The following is a 21,967-nucleotide window of genomic DNA, read 5'->3' as shown; positions in this document are numbered from 1 at the left end:
GACAGATGAATAAATATAGTCCATGCTATAAAATAGTGAAACATGCATTTCTCTACCCTCCTTGATAGATTAAATAATAAAGACACCACTTGCTTTCTCTCTAAACATAGAACTTAAGTAGATGTTTACTTGCTGTAGCTTCAATTTGGCTGATCTGACACAAAATTCAAAAAGACAGACAGCTGTTAGACTCCTAGCTACAAGATTGAAACACTGCTTTCGCAGGCAAGCTTACGCACAAAAATATGATCTGAACCCCAGTAAAGTTATACATAAACAAAAGGCAATGGATGACTGTATCTCTCACATTACTACTTTAGATCAACAGCCATTTATAGGCTAATACTCGGAATGTTTGTCCACTCAAATTTAATACCACCTCTTGTAGACTTGAGACATTTTGCAGCATGACTCGTATTGACCGAAGTGTCAAACCAAGTAGATCAAATAGAACAACACCTAGGCAGTAAGGGGCAGGGGGGGTCACAAAGTGTTTATAAGGATTAATGCATCTGAAGTGACCCTTTTTACAGGCTAAATTATGATGTACACCAAATCAATCTTGCAGAAATAGCAATTTTGCTAGATATGAATGATCTGAACCCCGTGTGAGTTGTATTAACTTTTCATATGCTAGTCATAAGGAATCTCAAATCAAAAATTTAATACCAAGTGCATTTTGGCAATATTCTCCCATCAGAGCACTTCCTGTATCGATTTAGGTAGTTATTTGTCTTTTGAATGCAGCAGATAGCTCATCACCTTGTTTTACAGGTTTTCAATTAAGCATAGTATACTGGCAAATCTCATTCGGACTTTCCTAAGAATTAAGGAATCCAGGGAAACAGCTTTTAGATCAAAGAAACAGCTCTTAGATCTTGGAATATAAATTTTCCAGAACTGTCCACTTTTAGTCAGTCCATGTCAGTTCTAGTCAGGCATGGCGCAGAATGAAGGAATAGCCAATTAGTGTATAATCTTTGTATCACAGATGTTGATCCGGGGTACAAATGTAACACAATGGAAAGCAAACAATTTCTAAACTTTATTGTTTTTGAATAGCACCTGTAAGTTTAAGCAAAATTTTGTAATCACATGAGGTCTGCTGTGTTTGCTCTTATAGGAATAGGAACACAGGAACAGGAGTAGGCCATTCAGCCCCTCGAGTCCGCTCCGCCATTTGATAAGATCGTGGCTGATCTGTGATCTAGCTCCATATCCATGCCTTTGGCCCATATCCCTTAATACTCTCAGATTTAAAAATTAGCAATTGAGCTAGCATCAATTGCTGTTTGCGGAAGAGAGTTCCAAGCTTCTACCACCCTTTGTGTGTAGAAGTGTTTTCTAATCTCACTCCTGAAAGGTCTGGCTCTAATTTTTAGACCGTGCCCCCTACTCCTAGAATCCCCAACCAGCGGAAATAGTTTCTCTCTATCCACCCTATCTGTTCCCCTTAATATCTTATAAACTTCGATCAGATCACCCCGTAACCTTCTAAACTCCAAAGAATACACCCCAATTTGTGTAATCTCTCCTTGTAACTTAACCCTTGAAACCCGGGTATCATTCTAGTAAACCTATGCTGCACTCCCTCTCCAAGGCCAATATGTCCTTCCGAGGGTGCGGTGCCCAGAACTGCTCACAGTACTCCAGGTGCGGTCCAACCAGGGTTTTGTATAGCTGCAGCATAACTTCTGCCCCTTGTACTCTAGAGGACTAGATATAAAGGCCAGCATTCCATTAGCCTTCTTGATTATTTTCTGCACCTGTTCATGACACTTCAATGATCTATGTACCTGAATCCCTAAGAGCCTTTGGGCATCCACTGTGTTTAAACTTTTTACCATTTAGAAAGTACCCTGTTCTATCCTTTTTTGGTCCAAAGTGAATGACCTCACATTTGCCTACATTGAATTCCATTTGCCACAGTTTTGCCCATTCACCTAATCTATCAATATTGCTTTGTAATTTTATGTTTTCATCTACACTGCTTACAATGCCACCAATCTTTGTGTCATCGGCAAACTTAGAAATGAGACTGTCTATGCCTTCATCTAAGTCGTTAATAAATAGTGTGAATAATTGAGGCCCCAAGACAGATCCCTGCGGGACTCCACTAGTCACATCCTGCCAATGTGAGTACCTACCCATTATCCCTACTCTGTCGCCTTTCGCTCAGCCAACTTCATAACCAAGTCCGTACTTTTCCCTCGATTCCATGGGCTTCTATCTTAGCTAACAGTCTCTTATGTGGGACCTTATCAAATGCCTTCTGGAAGTCCATATAAATAACATCCAGTGACATTCCCCTGTCCACTACTTTAGTCACCTCTTCAAAAAATTCAATCAGGTTTGTCAGGCACGACCTACCTTTCACAAATCCATGCTGGCTCTCTGATTGAATGCCTCAAATTTTCAGTTAGTCACCCGATCATTAATTATAGACTCCAGCATTTTCCCCACAACAGATAGAATGATGTTAGGCTAACTGGTCTATAATTTCCCTCTCTCTCCTTTCTTAAAAAGCAGAGAGTAACATGTGCAATTTTCCAATCTAGAGGGATGGTTCCTGAATCTAGAGAACTTTGAAAGATTATAGTTAGGGCATCTGCAATGTGCTCACCTACTTCCATTAAAACCCTGGGATGGAAACCATCTGGTCCTGGGGATTTGTCACTCTTTAGTGCTATTATTTTCTTCATTACTGTTGTTTTACTTATGTTAATTTTATCAAGTCCCTGTCCCCGATTCAATATTAGTTTTCTTGGGATTTCCAGCATGCTATCTTCTTTTTCTACTGTAAATACTGACGCAAAGTAATTATTCAACATGTCTGCCACTTCCCCATTGTCAATGACAATATCCCCACTTTCAGTTTTTAAGGGGCCAACACTGCTCCTAATATAACTATAAAAGCTCTTTGTATTGGTTTTGATATCCCTTGCAAGTTTCTTTACATACTCTCTTTTTGTAGCTCTTACTATCTGTTTTGTGACCCTTTGTTGATCTTTGTATCTTTCCCATTCGTCAGGATCTGTGCCATTTTTTACCTTTTTGTATGCCCTTTCCTTATGTTTTATACTGTCCCTTACCTCTTTAGTTGTCCATGGCTGTTTTTTTTGGCAAGTAGACTTCTTGACCCTCAGGGGTATAAACCGGTTCTGTATCTCGTTAAATGTTTCTTTAAACATTTCCCACTGATCATCAGTCGTATTATCCATTAACGGATTTGCCCAGTTTACTGTGGACAGTCTCTGTCTCATCCCATTGAAGTCGGCCTTACCCAAGTCTAGAATCTTAGCAGCTGATTCACTTTTTTCCCTTTCAAACACTATCTTGAACTCGATCATGTTATGATTGCTATTGGATAGGTGTTCACACACAGTTAAGCTGTTAACTAAATCTGGTTCATTACTCATTACTAAATCTAGTATGGCTTGCCCCCTTGTTGCCTCTAGGACATACTGCTGTAGAAAACTATCCCAGACACACTCAAGAAATTCACTACCTTTCTGACAGTTGCTAGTCTGCTTTTCCCAATCTATGTGAAGGTTAAAGTCCCCCATTAAGACCACTATGCCTTTGTTACATACTTTTTTGTTACATACTTTTTTGTTTATTCGTTCCTGGGATGTGGGCGTTGCTGGCGAGGCTGGCATTTATTGTCATCCCTAATTGCCCTGGAGAAGGTGGTGGTGAGCCGCCTTCTTGAACCGCTGCAGTCCGTATGGTGAAGGTTCTCCCACAGTGCTGTTAGGAAGGGAATTCAAGGATTTTGACCCAGCGACGATGAAGGAACAGCGATATATTTCCAAGTCGGGATGGTGTGTGACTTGGAGGAGAACGTCCATGCACCTGCTGCTCTTGTCCTTCTAGGTGGTAGAGGTCACAGGTTTGGGATGTGCTGTTGAAGTCTTGGCAAGTTGCTGCAGTGCATCCTGTGGATGGTACACACTGCAGCCACTGTGCGCCGGTGGTGAAGGGAGTGAATGTTTAGGGTGGTGGATGGGGTGCCAATCAAGCGGGCTGCTTTGTCTTGGATAGCGTTGAGCTTCTTGAGTGTTGTTGGAACTGCACTCATCCAGGCAAGTGGAGAGTATTCCATCACACTCCTGACTTGTGCCTTGTAGATGGTGGAAAGGCTTTGGGGAGTCGAGAGGCGAGTCACTCGCTGCAGAATACCCACCCTCTAACCTGCTCTTGTAGCCACAGTATTTATATGGCTGGTCCAGTTAAGTTTCTGGTCAATGGTGACCCCAGGATGTTGATGGTGGGGGATTCGGCGATGGTAATGCCGTTGAATGTCAAGGGGAAGTGGTTAGACTCTCTCTTGTTGGAGATGATCATTGCCTGGCACTTGTCTGGCGCGACTGTTACTTGCCACTTATGAGCCCAAGCCTGGATGTTGTCCAGGTCTTGCTGCATGCGGGCTCGGACTGCTTCATTATTTGAGGGTTTGCGAATGGAACTGAACACTGTGAAAATCACCAGCGAGCATCCCCATTTCTGACCTTATGATGGAGGGAAGGTCAGTGATGAAGCAGCTGAAGATGGTTGGGCCTAGGACACTGCCCTGAGGAACTCCTGCAGCAATGCCCTGGGGCTGAGATGATTGGCCTCCAACAACCACTACCATCTTCCTTTGTGCTGGGTATGACTCCAGCCACTGGAGAGTTTTCCCCGATTCCCATTGACTTCAATTTTACTAGGGCTCCTTGGTGCCACACTCGGTCAAATGCCGCCTTTATGTCAAGGGCAGTCACTCTCACCTCACCTCTGGAATTCAGCTCTTTTGTCCATGTTTGGACCAAGGCTGTAATGAGGTCTGGAGCCGAGTGGTCCTGGCGGAACCCAAACTGAGCATCGGTGAGCAGGTTATTGGTGAGTAAGTGCCGCTTGATAGCACTGTTGACGACACCTTCCATCACTTTGCTGACGATTGAGAGTGGACTGATGGGGCGGTAATCTAATCTCTGCATTTATACAATCTAGCACTTCACAGCTGCTGCCAGGGGTCCTATACACAACTCCCACTATAGTCTGAGATCCTTTCCTATTTCTCAATTCAACTCATAAGGTCTCTGTTGGCTGCTTACCCCTCGTTATATCCTCCTTGATCATTGAAGTGATTTAATCTCTAATCACTAAGGCTACTCCTCCCCTCTTCCATTTTCCCTATCTCTCCTGTAGACCTTATAACCTGGTATATTTAGTTCCAATCCTGACCATCCTGCAGCCATGTCTCAGTAAAAGCTATCATGTCATACCCAATTTGAATTTGTGCCTGTAGTTCATTAAATTTATTCCTCATACTCCATGCATTTGTATATAGAACTCTTAGTTGGGCCACACACCATAGCCTGACCTTCAGCTTTAATGCTGGATTAATTGCTTTACACCTTCTAGTTTTCACTTTATCTGTAGTGCCTAAAGTATACTTTCTTTCTGCTGCTCTACGCTTTTCCCTTTCACTTGTTCTTGAACAACTATTTGTATTGTAAATTTCCCATGGGTCCTCCCCTCTCTTGCTGCTCTCAACTTTACTCTTCTGACTCCCCACTCAGGTTCCAATCCCCCTGCCACTCTAGTTTAAACCCTCCCCAACAGCAGTAGCAAACCCTCCCCAACAGCAGTAGCAAACCCCCCTGCGAGGATATTAGTCCCTGATCTGTTGAGGTGCAACCCGTCTGGCTTGTACAGGTCCCAGCTTCCCCAGAATCAGTCCCAATTCCTCAGGAATCTAAATCCCTCCCTCCTGCACCACCCCTCCAGCCACGCATTCATCTGGTCTATTCTCCTATTCCTATACTTACTAGCATGTGGCACTGGGAGTAATCTTGAGATTACTACCCTTGAAGTCCTGCTTTTTAAACTTATTTCCTAACTCCTTAAGACCTCATCCCTCTTTTTACCTATGTCGTTGGTACCGATATGTACCACCACATCCGGCTGTTCACCCTCCCCCTTCAGAATGTCCTACTGTCGTTCAGTGACATCCATGACCCTGGCACCAGGGAGGCAACATACCATCCTGGAATCACGTTTGCAGCCGCAGAAACGCCTGTCTGCTCCCCTAACTATAGAATCCTCTATCACAATTGCTCTCTCGACCTTTCTCCCCCACCCCTGTACAGCTGTACATTGTATGCTAATTTTAATTTCCTAATAAATTTGATTCATACTTTATTGCCTGATATAGTCTATCAGCATGTTACTTGTCCATTGGTCAGAGAGTTCAAAGATCAAAGCTATTTCTGTGACCTAATCAGCAGAGTATGGGGGTTTATTATTCACCCTAGGCATGCCACCTTATCAAGTATTTTGCACACAAGATCATGCTTTGGTTCACTGGGGCGAGGGCTTGCTTAAGGGAGTAGTCATTTGCACTGGGCAAGAGAAAATGTATCTAATAAGAGCCAAAATTATAATAAACCCTTCAGGAAGAATGGTGTGAAGTTACACCATGTTCTTTTCTGTAATCCATATTGTACATTTCACAAAATATTGGTCAATGTACTACATTATAACATTTAGGTTGAAAACTTTAACCCAAGCATGGCAATGACAGAATTTGCTTCTTTACCTGAAATGACTCTGACTGTGCAAGTGGGGAGTTGCAGGCTTCCAGAAACTGGTCCTCCTGGATCCCAACCTCTTGAAGATAGCCCTCTAACAATTGTTCTACCTACAGTAAAATAAGGTAAACTAAATATTCAAAAGGGAGGAACCGCCAAAAATAAACACTTGAACTTAAACTTAACATTTAGTGAATATGAAAACTTCAGGCAGGTTCGAAATAAATTGTATTCAAAAGGCCGAACATTCCACAAATATCTAGTACAAATTAATTTACACAACAAAAAAATTCAAGAACAGCCTTTAGATGTTTAAAGGAGAATGAAACACCCTCTGTCCCCTGACATCACACTGCTTGATACTCCTTTCCAAAGTTTGAGAAATTGAAAAATATAGGGGGACTTAAATTTGAGATTTAAAACATGCTAGTGATTAAAGCGATTCATTCCACTCCATGTTGAAAATATTTTTAAAACAAATGCAGAAGATTCTTAGATTTCCATTCAACTAGGCAAGCAATCTAACAGCGAAGGTTATATCTTCCATTTATATTGTACCTTAATTGTAGAAAAAAAATCCCAAGGCATTTCACAGATGCATAAGAAAAAACAATGGCTGCTGAGCCAAAAGAGGAGATTAGGCAAGATAGCCAAAAGATTGGTCAAAGTGATGGAGTTTAAGGAGGGCATTTAAAGGAGAGGAAGGTGGAGAGGCAGAGGGTTTTAGGGATGGAAATTCCAGAGAGTGTGTGGCCCAGACAGGTGAAGACATGGCTGGCAATGGTAAGGCAAAGGGAGGGATTGGATGCACAAGATACCAGAGTCAGAGTCAGAAGGACAGAGTGTTCTGGGGAGGGAAATTGTAGTGCTAGAAAAAGTTACAGAGATAGGAAGGAGCGAGGACATGAAGGACACAGATGACATTTTAGATTTGAGGAAATGGGGGATTGTAAGCTAATATAGGCCAGCCAGGACAGGGGTGATAAGCGAGCAGGATAGGATATGATATTCGCAGCAAAGCTTTGAATGAGCTGAAGTTTACAGAGGGTGCAGGAAGGTGGCCAGTCAGGAGAGCATTGCAATAGTTTGGACGTGACAAAGGTATGGATGAGGGCTTCAGTGACAGATGGGCTGAGGTAGGGGGTGGAGGCAAGCAACATTATAGATGTGGAAACAGGTGGTTAATGACGGTGAGGCTATGAGGTCAGAAGCTCAGCATGGGGTCCAATAAGGTTGCAAACAGCCTGTTTCAGCATGAGACAGTGACTGGGAAGGGGTGATGGAGTCAGTGGCGGTTGTTACGTTTGTGACGAGGGCTGAAGACGATAGCTTCAGTCTTCCTGGTGTTTAGTTAGAGGAAGCAGTGGCTCATTCAAGATTGGACGTTGGACAACAATGTGACAGCATGGAGGTGTCAAGAGAGGCAGTGGAGAGGTAGAATTTGGGTATCATCGGCAAACATATGGAAGCCGACACTAGATCTGCAGATGATATCACCAAGAGGGTGTATATAAAGAGGGGCTGGCCAGGGATGGATCTTTGGGAAATTGCCATAGTGATAGTGCGAGGGTGGGAAGAGAAGCCATCGGTAGAAACATTACAGCTATAATTGGATAAGTTAGAGTGGAAGCAAGCAAGGGCAGTCCCACTGAACTAGCCAAACAGAGGAGGTGTTGGAGGAGGATGGTGTGGTTGGCTTGATCAAAGAATGCAGAGGTTGAGAAGGGATAATACACCAGTCATAGATTTTGTGACTTTGGTTAGGGCCATTTCTGTGATGTATGAGCAACAATAGCAGGAAGTTGTGGGAGAGATGGGCACGGATCGGACAGGTGATAACACACTCAAGGACTTGAGAGGAAAGGGAGGTTCGAGATGGGCTAGTAGTTTGCAAGGGCGGAAAGGTAGAGAGTGTTTTTGGAGGAGTGGGGCGTGATGATGGCACTTTTGAAAGGGAGGGGGATAGTGGCTGATGAAAGGGAACCACTTACAAAGTCAGCTAACATGGGGACCAGACGGTGGATGAAATGAACTTGGAGAGGACATAATAGGGGGGTGGGGGTTGAAAAGATGGGAGACAAACTGTAGAGAGACAGGGGTTCAGGGCTAGAGTTAGGAGTGGAGGGAGGTTTGGCTTGGTGTGCAAGAGGAAGGGAGTTATGCAACAGGCTCAAGTAAATAGATGGTCTCTATGTTGGTGACAAAGAAATTCATGAGTGTCTTGCACTTGTTAAAGGAGAGAATGGAGGGGCGGCAGAAAGGAGTTTAAGATGGCTGGTAGTGGAGAAAAGCAGGGGGTTATCTTTGCTCTCCAGGGTGATCCTAGAGTAGTGAGCGATTTTGGAAGAGGAGCGTGAGTGCCATTAAAGCTTGATGTGGTCCAGCCAAATCTGGTGATGGATGGCTAAGCCTACTGTGCGCCAAATACACACAAGTTTGCATCCTTTGGACTTTAGAGCGTGAAGATGGGGAAGAATCTGGGGAATGACCTGGACAGGAGACAGTGAAGGTTTTGCTGGGGATAAGGGCATCTAAAATGGAGGTGAGGAAATCAACATCTTCAGAGCTATCATGGCAATTGGAGGGCCAAAAGCTAGGCAGTTACTAGTTTGAAAGTGCAGTTATAAGCGACATGGGGAAAGTGTATTTCCTTCCCCCCCACCCCCCACCACAGAGGATGATGCAGAAGGAAGTGCATATATGGTGAGGGATACAAGAAAGTGATCAGATATGGCCTAGTCAATGATCAAGACACAGGAGTAGGGAGGCCAGGGGAGATGGCAAGGTCAATGGGGTGGCCATTAATATGGTGGGATAGTTTATACGGAGGGAGAGGTTCAGGAAGGACAGCAGAGCAGTGAATTCAAAGGAGAGAGAGCCAGAGGGGCCGACGGAGATTGAAATTACTGGAGGATGAGGAATTAGTCAGTGCAGATGCTAAGGTAGGAAAGGAGGGAGGACGTCTCAAGGAGAAACATGGGGTGGGGCTTGGGGGCAATGGACAATGAGGATCATCTAGAGACTAGGGGCTGCCCTTCAGCTTTCAGAAGCTACCAGGAAAAATATGAAAAAACCCACATTGAAAATATAATTTTTTGTGCAGATGAAAAATTAAAAAAAATGATAGTGCTAAGAACCAGATGTTGGAAAAATGTTGTATATTTAATAGAAGGTTTTATTTACTAAGAGCCCAGAGTTTTGCTATAATTATAATTCTAGTACATATTGTGTCCATATGAATCTACTATAAATGTAAAAACAGTAACTGCCACATTAGCTGCAGTGCACAGACAAGACTACTATAAATAAAGTCATTTCAGTCACAGTACAGTTTGGTCAATGCAGGTACACAATTTCATCTAAAATTAGCATATTTTCAACAACCGAATACAACTACGCACACGAAAATAGCAGCATACTAATAGCAGTGATTACAGTCATGGAAAATGGAAGTGTAGTCCTCATATCAACCTCAAGGAGGAAGTAGAAAATCCTCCCCTTTCCTATAGTGAAAATAAAAATGTACAAATAATTTTTAAAAATCACAAATTTTCTATTTTCAGCATATCACTTTCCTGCATTTTATTTTCTATCTGAATACTCTTTCACTACATTACTTTCTATTCCCCCTAAGTTTCTGCATCCCCCACTCTGCAGAGAAAATGACCAGCTTATGTGTCCAATAATGACCAGATAAATGTAATAAATGCTTCTTTTCCGACACAACTTTTTCAATTATCGTACAGATCACTGCACAAAACTGCATTCTCAGGGTCTAATTAAATTTTCATACAAGAAATCTAAATTTACTTTAAGAATATAACTTGATCTCTTCCTACATCTTCAAAGTACACATTATACCAAATGATTTATTTGATTATTCGAAACAGAACGGTCACATATAAGCATCCAAACTACAATGAAGATAGCTGGAACGTGAACCAAATCAATCCAGTGGCCCGGCATATTCCTCACTCTACCATCACCAACGAGCCAGGGGATCAACCTTGGTTCAATGATGAGTGTAGAAGAGCATGACAGGAGCAGCACCAGGCATACCTAAAAATGAGGTGCCAACCTGATGAAGCTACAACACAGGACTACATGCATGCTAAACAGCGGAAGCTACATGCTATAGACAGAGCTAAGCGATTCCACAACCAACGGATCAGATCAAAGTTCTGCAGTCCTGCCACATCCGGTCGTGAATGGTGTGGAAAATTAAGCAACCAACAGGAGGAGGAAGCTCTGTGAACATCCCCATCCTCAATGATGGCAGAGTCCAGCACGTGAGTGCAAAAGACAAGGCTGAAGCGTTTGCAACCATTTTCAGCCAGAAGTGCAGAATAGATGATCCATCGCAGCCTCCTCCCGATATCCCCACCATCACAGAAGCCAGTCTTCAGCCAATTCGATTCACTCCATGTGATATCAAGAAACGGCTGAGTGCACTGGATACAGCAAAGGCTATGGGCCCCGACAACATCCCGGCTGTAGTGCTGAAGACTTGTGCGCCAGAACTAGCCGCGCCTCTAGCCAAACTGTTCCAGTACAGCTACAACACTGGCATCTACCCAACAATGTGGAAAATTGCCCAGTTATGTCCTGTCCATAAAAAGCAGGACAAATCCAATCCGGCCAATTACCGCTCCATCAGTCTACTCTCAATCATCAGCAAAGTGATGAAGGTGTCGTCGACAGTGCTATCAAGCGGCACTTACTCACCAATAACCTGCTCACCGATGTTCAGTTTGGGTTCCACCAGGACCCATTCAGCTCCAGTCCTCATTACAGCCTTGGCCCAAACATGGACAAAAGAGCTGAATTCCAGAGGTGAGGTGAGAGTGACTGCCCTTGACATCAAGGCAGCATTTGACCGAGTGTGGCACCAAGGAGCCCTAGTAAAATTGAAGTCAATGGGAATCAGGGGGAAAACTCTCCAGTGGCTGGAGTCATACCCAGCACAAAGGAAGATGGTAGTGGCTGTTGGAGGCCAATCATCTCAGCCCCAGGGCATTGCTGCAGGAGTTCCTCAGGGCAGTGTCCTAGGCCCAACCATCTTCAGCTGCTTCATCAATGACCTTCCCTCCATCATAAGGTCAGAAATGGGGATGTTCGTTGATGATTGCACAGTGTTCAGTTCCATTCGCAACCCCTCAGATAATGAAGCAGTCCGTGCCCGCATGCAGCAAGACCTGGACAACATCCAGGCTTGGGCTCATAAGTGGCAAGTAACATTCGCGCCACACAAATGCAAGGCAATGACCATCTCTAACAAGAGAGTCCAACCACCTCCCCTTGACATTCAACGGCATACCATCGCCAAATCCCCCACCATCAACATCCTGGGGGTCACCATTGACCAGAAACTTAACTGGACCAGCCACATAAATACTGTGGCTACAAGAGCAGGTCAGAGGTTGGGTATTCTGCAGCAAGTGACTCACCTCCTGACTCCCCCAAGCCTTTCCACCATCTACAAGGCACAAGTCAGGAGTGTGATGGAGTATTCTCCACTTGCCTGGACAAGTACAGCTCCAACAACATTCAAGAAGCTCAACACCATCCAGGACAAAGCAGCCCGCTTGATTGGCACCCCATCCACCACCATAAACATTCACTCCCTTCACCACTGGCACACCGTGGCTGCAGTGTGTACAGTCTACAGGATGCACTGCAGCAACTCACCAAGGCTTCCTCGACAGCACCTCCCAAACCCACGACCTCTACCTCCATCTAGAAGGACAAGGGCAGCAGGCACATGGAAACACCACCTGCACGTTCCCCTCCAAGTCACACACCATCCCGACTTGGAAATATATCGTCGATCCTTCATCGTCGCTGGGTCAAAATCCTGGAACTCCCTTCCTAACAGCACCATGGGAGAACCTTCACCACACGGACTGCAGCGGTTCACCACCACCTTCTCAAGGCAATTAGGGATGGGCAATAAATGCCGGCCTTGCCAGCGACGCCCACATCCCATGAATAAATAAAAAATGGTTTTCTGCAATAGCAGCATTGTTTTCCTTTCAGTTTTAGAGAACTGAAGAAACTGTCATTAATTATACACAATTACAAATTGCCACTTATTTTGCCCCAAAACTTATCCAGAGTTTTGTGAATATACAGTAACCTATCACAATAAAATGTTTAACAGTTAAATGCCATAGCCAAGAATAAAACTTCAACTGATGCAAAAAAGCATTAAATCATCAGTCATTACTCCTTACATTTAACCAATTAAAAATATTATTTGGTACATAAGAATGAACACCTCTCCCGAGACATGTACATATCTTAAGAGTGACCAAAAGCTAATTGCAACAAACAGTAAGGAAATATACTCAATTATATTGGTTAGATCTGTGCGAGGACACAAACATCCTTTGAAAATACCTAAGAGGTATGTATGGTAGAATAAAGAAAGCAATAGGTTCTACGGTCAAGAAGATTGCACTGTAATGGAGACATCATCACTGACCGAGTCAAAGAAACGCAACACTGGGTAGAATATTATCATGAACTTTATTCACATGAAACTACTGTTTCTGAAGCAGCATTAAGTGCAATCCCCAAACTTCAGACCAGCAAGGAGCTTGATATACAGCCATCCATAAATGAGCTTGAAAAGGCAATCACATCCTTAGCAGGAAAAGACTGAATTCCAGCTGAAGTACCGAAACAAGGTTGTGCTTAAACAGCTGCACAATGTCTTGCTTGCTTGTTGGAGGTTAGGAGGGGTACCACATTAAGGATGCCAACATCATTCTCTTGTACAAAAACAAGTGAGAGCAGAGTGATTGCAGCAACTATTGGAGAATTTCTCTTCTCGGCTCTGGAAGGCATTCACAATGGTCAGTAAGTACTTACAATTTTTTAAGAATGAACGTGTTTATCCAGGAGAGTCAGTGCAACTTCCTTGCTAGTAGATCAACAATCGACATGGTCTTTGCACTAAAACAACTGCAAGAAAAGTGACAGGGGGAGGCAAAGCCTCTTTACAATGCCTTTATGGATCTTACAAATACTTTTGACCTGGTCAGCAGAAAGGGCCTTTTCCAATTGCTGGAGAGTGTTGGTTGTCCCCTCCTTAAGTCTGATTCGATACTTCCATGATGGTACAAAGGCTACAATCCAGTACAATGGTAATCAATCAGTTTTGAAATCCATAGTCTTGTCAAACAGGAATGTGTTTTGGCACCAACACTTTGGTATATTCTTCTCAGCTGCTTAGTTATGTTTTCTCATCTAGTCTCGAAGGTGTATTATTCTATATAAGATCAGATGGAAAACACTTTAATATTGCACGCCTAAGAGCAAACATCTATTGATAAGAGAACTTCTTTTCACCGACGATGGAGTGCTCGTTGCACACAGTGAAGTGGAATTTAAACAACTTTGCAATAGCTTTTCACTAGCTTGTGATGAATTTGGACTGACCATCAGTGTAAAGACGACAGTGATCACGGCACAGGGTGTGTTGACTGCACTCGAATTTTCCATAGCTAATATCATGCTAGATGCTGCACACAAGTTTTGCTACCTAGGATCAACTGTATCGGATAACTTACCGCTAGATGAAGAGCTAAACTCTTGCATTGGAAGGCAGCAACCATATTCACCAATTAACAAAGCGTGTGTGGAATAATAGGAAATTAACAGTGAACGCCGACATATGGGTCTACCAAACGTGCATTCTGAGCACGCTGCTATATGGCTCTCTTTTTCTCTTCCCACACCCGCTGCCTCTGCCGTATTCTAAATATCAAGTGGGAAGACAAAGTTCCTGACATCAAAGTACTTGAGAAAGCTAAGGTGCCAAGTCTAATAACTTTTCAAACATAGATGCCTTCAATGACTTGGTCATCTATATCAGATGGAAGATGGGCATATTCCAAAGGATCTTTTGTATGGAGAACATGCAAATGCTTCAATGCCACTGGGCTAACCTAAGCTCAAGTTTAAAAGACATTTTCAAGAGGGGCTTGAAAACTTTTAATATTGATACGACAAGCTGGGAAGATAAGGCAAATAACAGGCCTTCGCTGGAGGGCTGCGTTGCATCGTGGAGCCAAAGAGGTTGAAGAGAGGCGGCTGAGAGAGAGGAAAGCAAAAAGAGGAAAGTGCAACAGGTTTTAAGAGTTAATACTGTGCGGGCTTCATCATCTGGCCATGATTTACACCTGCGCCTTCTGTAGCAATGACTGTTGGTTGAGAATTGGACTCTTCGGCCACTCACAACTTTGGAGCATTGCATAGCAACCGAACTGCTTTGGCGCTTAAACCATTGTCTTTCGTTGCCATACATAGATAAGAAGGCCGGTTAAATTACATATGCAGGTTAATTCCAAATGCATAAGCTTCTCTCAAACAAGTACCTTCTTCCTACTATACATGTCTATTGCTATGAGACTACCTAGGCCAGATAATTGAATGATATAACTCTCTCCATTCCACGTGGCAAATTGAGGCTAAGGGCCTCATCTTAGATATTTCTGTAAACAATTTTACAACACCAAGTTATAGTCCAACAATTTTATTTTTAATCCCACAAGCTTTCGGGGGCTTCCCCCTTCCTCAGGTCATTTCCACACCACCTGAGGAAGGGGGAAGCCTCCGAAAGCTTGTGGGATTAAAAATAAAATTGTTGGACTATAACTTGGTGTTGTAAAATTGTTTACAATTGTCAACCCCAGTCCATCACCGGCATCTCCACATCATAGATATTTCTGCACAGCATATATATAGAAATTACAATATCTACAAGGCTTCTACAAACACTGGTATAAAAATCTTGTGTATGGTGTGCACCTCCTGTCCAAAAATATTATTTCCTGTTGTCACAATTTTGTATCAACAGTCTCCATTTTAAATGTATATCCAACATTCCCCATTCAATTTTACCATGTAAACTTTCATTGCCTGGTTTGTTGAATCATTCAAAATGCTCTTTTCAAAAAAGTACCATTTTTTCTCTAACTGAAATTTCTAATGTTCAAAACACAATTTTAAACAAAATAAAAGAAAAAACCCAAATAATTATATATTTCAAAATAACGATTAAATTTACCCATTGAACAGTCTTTTATTACCTTTCTTACAAATTTCAAGTATGCTCTAGATATTCTCTTGGATTCAGTGCCACTTGCATGCGTCTCCTACAAACAGGAGTTCACAGAATCATAAGGGGTCACATTAACCTATGTCGCCCGTCAGGAAACGGAATAGATCGGGTGCAATGTTGGTTTGACACCATGCTCGATTTTACTCTCCGTTGAAGTCAATAGATAGTCCCACCCGATCCTGCAAGTTAGATTAAAATTACTCCCATAGAATCATGGAATCTACAGCAGAGAAGGAGGCCATTTGGCCCATCGTGAATGTTCTTTGAAAGAGCTGTCCAATTAGTCCCATTCCGCTGCTCTTTCATCATTGCCCTGCAAATGTTTCCTTTTCAAGTATGTGTCCAATTCCCTTTTGAAAGTTACAACTGAATCTACTTCCACCACCCTTTCAGGAAGTACATTACAGACCATAACAACTCGCGGCATTACAAAATTTCTCCTCATCTCTCCCCTAGTTCTTTTGCCAATTATCTTAAATCTGTGTCCTCTGGTTAACAACCCTCCTGCCAGTGGAAACAGTTTCTCTCAATCTACTCTATCAAAACAGTCATAATTTTGAAGACCTCTATTAAATCTCCCCTTAACCTTCTCTGCTCCAAGGAGAACATCCCAGTTTCTCTAGTCTCTCCACATAACTGAAGTCCCTCATCCCTGCTACCATTCTAGTAAATATCCTCTGCACCTTCTCCAAGATCTTCACATCCTTTCTATAGTATGGTGTCCAAAATAGGACACAATACTCCACCTACGGCCTAAGCAGTGATGCACAAAGGTTTAGCATAACTTCTTTGCTTTTGTACTCTATGCCTCTATTTATAAATCCCAGGGTTCCATATGCTTTCTTTTAAAAAAACAGCCTTATTAACTTGTCCTGCCATCTTCAAAGATGTGTGTATGTGAACCCCCAGCTCTCTCTGTTCCTGCACCCCCTTTTAAATTGTGCCATTTAGTTTACATTGCCTTTCCTCATTCTTCCTTCCAAAATGTATCACGTCACAATTCTCTGCATTATATTTCATCTGCCATGTGACTGCCAATTTCACCAGTCTGTTATTATCCTCACTGTTCACTAAATTTCCAAGTTTTGTGTCATCTGCAAACTTTCAAATTATGCCCCCTATACCCACGTCCAGGTCATCAATATAGATCAAAAAGAGCTGTGGCCCTAATACCGACCCCTGGGGTGGTAGTTACATCCATATGATTTATCAATTAGTGTTAATTCAGGTGGTGCATATCAATTGGGGACTCTCTTGTATCCATTTATATGAGAGCTTATCTAGGGTGTGGGTAATGTTGATCTGTGAATAAAGGCTTGGAAGCAACAGAAGACCAGGCTCTAGTATTCTATGCTTCACCATCTGGCTATCCAATTTATTAGAGGGGACACCACTGTATACTTCCCTCCAGTCTGATAAACAACAGTTCACCACTACTCTCTGCTTTCTGTCTCTTAGTCAATTTTGTACCCATGCTGTCACTGCCCTTTTAATCTCATAATAGACTTGTTAGCAGAACCGAAGCTTATGTGGCACTTTATCAAACTCCTTTTGAAAGACCCGATACACACCAACTGCACTATCTTCATTAACCCTCTCCATGGTGTGGAACAGGGGTAAACTATCTAGTCATACGCTAGCATGACCCAAGGAATTGGAACAATGAAACTCCCCCCTTGTTGTATTTACTAAATACCATAATCTTGTATGTCCCTCTACATGCATTTCTCCAATCTTCTGTCAGGTGGTCTGATTATTAACATAGTTAGCCGAAGAAATTTACGAATTGTCAAGCTAGGCAGGAGATTGGTAGTTTGAACACTGACTCCCTTCCTGTTTGGAAGTTGGCCAGTAGTCCTGCTAAATTGGCTACCACCATCCCAGAAATAGATTTCTCCCAAACAACCCCCACTGAGCTTGCTGGCATGGCAATCACTTCAACACAGTAAATGTAAATATTTGCTGAAATCATCTAAGTGGGCTAAATGATGATAAAAACAACAGTTTTAATGGCTGGCTCATTAACTTTCAGTAGGAGTTCATCAATATACCTATCTCCTCCTTGTCTCAGTGGCTCCGGCCTGTCTTGCTCCATCAAGGTAACAGAAAGGCTGCTGGATCTTTATGAATAAATAAAAATCCTGAATCTGGCATCATATCATAAAACATATTACAAGTATAGATAAAATAAGAAATCTGTCTTAAGTCAAATAGTTTTTACTTTAAAAGCCTCAGCCTGGTCTTTGATTGAATATTTGCATCTCAACAGTTGCTTAGTTTTCAGTTACATCTGTACCTTCTGAGCAGGTACAGTTTGCAGAATTTCCCAGCATGCAATCTGCAATGTTAGTTTATGGCTATGTTTAGTCATAACAAAACTGGACATGAAGCTTGCATTATTTCATAAAGACAAGAAAACAAACTATTGGGAGTTCAATTTGATTAAATAGCATCGCGTAGCCAATCACCAAAAATGCAGTCTCTCTACTGCACAGCGCTCTAACAAAATAACTAAGTAGCAAGGGGGAGGGGAGCACCCAGTTAAAGAACATAGACAACATCTCTCAGTAGGGAGAAATCTCAATAGCACAAACAACAAGTCCTATGTCAGTCCAATAGCCTCACTGCAGAATTACTACAGCTACCAGACTACTCCAGATGATGTCACAAAGGGGTCTCCTACTCTTTAAATAATTCTTTAAAAACATGTCACACAATAGCAGAATGTTTTAACAAAAGCTGCATTACTACATTCTTGGTGGCAGCAGAACAACAATATTACTGACTCTCGAATGAAATATCTACCCATAGTTATTTATGTGTTAATATCAAACATGGCATAAAAAGGACACTACACGTGTGTCATGGTAACAGCATCCATCAATACATATTTTCAACATTCCATTCAGAAACACACAGCTACTTCTATTTTTATGATATACGAAGATTGAGATTGAGCTCTTGAAGGCCTCCAACAAGTAGTTCTGTCTTGTTTAATGCATATTTAAATATAAAAAAATTCACCTAATCATATCAAAAATGCAACCTGGTCAATCTTCAAAATTTTGGCATTTAACATCTAATGGAAAAAAAATTTAAAAACCGCAAATGATGGAAATCTGAAACAAAAACAGAAAGTGAAAATACATAAACAGGCAGCCATCATCTGCGGAGTCTTTTCTCGCTACAGCCGCTGACTGACTAGCGATATATTTCCAGCATTTCTCTTTTTGTTACAGGTTCTACTGGTTGTTTTTATACAATCCATCCAAGGGCATTTTTTCTTTTGGAAGTTACCCCACTACCTAAATTGGCAGTGGGACCAGAAGATGAAAACGCTGGAAAGTTAATCTGCAAATGAAAAAACCACAATACAACAACTTGCATTTATATAGACCATTAAAGTAGTAAAACGTCCCAAGGCGCTTCACTGGGGCATTAGACAAAGTTTGACACCAAGCCACATAAGGAAATATTAGAACAGGTGAGGTAGTTTTTTTAAAAGGAGTGCCTTAAAAAGGAGAGGGAGGTAGAGAGGTTTAGGGAGGGAATTACAGAGCTTGAGGCCTAGACAAATGAAGGCATGGCTGCCAACGGTGAGGCAAAGGAAATTGGGGATGCACAATATTTAATTGGAGGAAATATCTGCTCATCCAATACTGGATGTCGGACAAGCAGCGTGGCAAATCATAGGCAGTGGAGGGGGCCGAGAGAGGTGGTGGTGAGGTAGAGCCGGGTGTCATCAGTGTACAAGTGTAATCTGATGTCATGTTTCAGATGATGTCGCCGAGGTGCAGCATGTAGATGAGAAATAGGAGGGGGCCAAGAATGGATCTTTGGGGGACTCCAGCGGTAATGAAGCCATTGCAGGAGATTCTCTGGCTGCGACTGCATAGATAAGAATGGTACCAGGCGAGGGCAGTTCCACTCAACTGGAGGAACACTGGAGGAAAGGCATTGGAGGAGAATGGTGTGGTCAACTGTGTCAAAGAACTGCAGGCGGGTCAAGAAGGATGAGGAGGGATAATGCACCACAGTCACATAGGTTGTAATTTGTGCCTTTGATAAGGGCCATTTCAGTGTTGTGGCAAAGGCGGAAACCTGATTGAAGAGGTTCAAACATGGAGTTATGGGAAAGATGGGCTTGGATTTGGGAGGTGACAACACTTTCAAGAACTTTGGAGAGGAAAGGGAGGTTGGAGGTTGCAGGTTGCAAGTACAGTTGGCAAGGGTGGGTTCTTTTGAGGGAGGGAGGTGATTACGGCAGATTTGAAAGGGAGGGGTATAGTACCAGAGGGGAGGGAACCGTTTACAACATCAGCTATCATAGGGGCCAGGAAGGAAAGTTGTATGATCAGCAGTTTAATGGGAATAGGGTTGAGAGAGCAGGAGGTGGGTCTCATGGATAAGATGAGGGCATGAGGAAAAATACTAGGGAAACGAGAGAATCAAAGAAAATAAAATTAAAATAATGATAAGAGCAAGAAACTAGGCGAGGAGAGAAAATTAAGGAAAAAGGAACATAGGATGAGCATAAGTATCTACTGTTTTAATTAAAATTGTCTTTTTGTTTCCTATTACAGTAATAAACTCAGCTTTATTAATGTAATATTCATTTATGTTTCAGCACCAGTGCATAAACTGAAAACTTTTAAAAATGGTTGGTCCAGTACAATTCATTTCCCAGTACCAGTTTAGCAATCTAAAGATTAAGAACTAGAATACATTTAGGGGTTACGGGGAGCGGGCAGGAAATTGGACATGAATTTAGATTTGAGGTTAGGATCAAATCAGCCATGATCTTATTAAATGGCGGAGCAGGCTCGAAGGGCCGATTGGCCTACTCCTGCTCCTATTTCTTATGTTCTAACCTTTCAGTGAATTAAAACATTCATTTCAAGCATAGTGAAAAGTTTGTGGGATGGAATGTTCTCCCCAATGGTGCCCGTGAAGGAAAATTCCACCCAAACCATCATTATGATTCAGCAGGAAAATCAGAATACTCAAGAATATTTCTCCCAACTAAATATTGGGAAGACCGATGCCATTGTCTTTGGTCTCCACCCCAAACTTCGTTCCCTAGCCACTGACTCCATCCCTCTCCCTGGCCACTGTCTGTGGTTGAACCAGACCGTTCACATCCTTGGCGTCCTATGTGACCCTGATATGAGCTTCCAACCACATATCCTCTCCATCACCAAGACCACCATTTCCACTTCCGCCCTTGCTTCAGCTCATCTACTGCTGAAAACCCTCATCCATGCCTTTGTTACCTCCAGACTGGACTATTCCAATGCTCTCCTGGCTGGCCTCTCATTTTACACCCTCCATAAACTGGAGCTCATCCAAAACTCTGCTGCCCGTATCCTAACTCGCACCAAGTCCCGTTCTCCCATTCACTCCTGTGTTCGCTGACCTACACTGGCTCCGGGAACACCTTGATTTTAAAATTCTCATCCTTGTTTTCAAATCCCTCCATGGCCTCACCCCTCCCTATCTTTGTAACCTCTTCCAACCCTCCAAGATCTCTGTGCTCCTCCAATTCTTGCCTTTTGCGCATCCCTGTTTTTAAACGCTCCACCATTGGCAGCCGTGCCTTCAGCTGCCGAGGCCCTAAGCTCTGGAATTCCCTCCCTAAACCTCTCTGCCTCTCTCTTCTCCTTTAAGACGCTCCTTGAAACCTCCCTCTTGACCAAGTTTTTGGTCAGCTGACCTAATACCTCCTTATGTGGCTCGGTGTCATATTTTGTTTGATAACGCACCAGTGAAGCACCTTGGGATGCTTTACTACTTTAAAGGCGCTATATAAATGCAAGTTGTTGTTGTTGAAGAAGAAGAATATATTTTCCTGGCATCTCATTTATCATGTTTTTTGCTGGTTTCAAAAACGTTGATGGAATCCAATGAGTAAATGACAACAGATAATCTCATGAATGACACTAAACTGCACCATCACAGAAATAAACTCACCAAATTCTTGTAATCCTGGTGGATTTCCGTATAAGATAACTTATTTTCTTCTTCATCATCAAAAACTGAAATACAAAAAAAATAAACGTTTACACACGCCACACCACCACTTTTCCCGATCAACATTGCATTTGTGTCCCCTTTCAAGCCTATTGCTCCAGTGCTCGTAACATATTTTTAAGATTTTGTAAATACATGAGCACGTATCAAAATGACGATATAATGGCACGTTAACCCCAAGCAAAACATCGCTGTGGACTCGAAAATGTTGTGTTGACAAATCGCAGAAGGCCTA

General features: G+C 42.6%; 1 protein-coding gene across 1 annotated transcript in view; it reads right to left on the bottom strand.

Annotated features, from left to right (window-relative positions):
* The window catches only part of cfap36 (cilia and flagella associated protein 36), a 110,670-nt gene that overhangs the window by 79,137 nt on the left and 9,566 nt on the right, over positions 1-21,967 (bottom strand). Inside the window, 2 exon segments of the mRNA XM_067989028.1 lie at positions 6,584-6,685; positions 21,673-21,737. Coding sequence (XP_067845129.1) covers positions 6,584-6,685; positions 21,673-21,737 — 167 coding nt within the window.

The sequence above is a fragment of the Heptranchias perlo genome, chromosome 8 (genome assembly GCF_035084215.1).
Source record: "Heptranchias perlo isolate sHepPer1 chromosome 8, sHepPer1.hap1, whole genome shotgun sequence".
NCBI classification, from domain to species: Eukaryota; Metazoa; Chordata; class Chondrichthyes; order Hexanchiformes; family Hexanchidae; genus Heptranchias; species Heptranchias perlo.
This window is presented reverse-complemented; position numbering and strand designations above follow the sequence as displayed.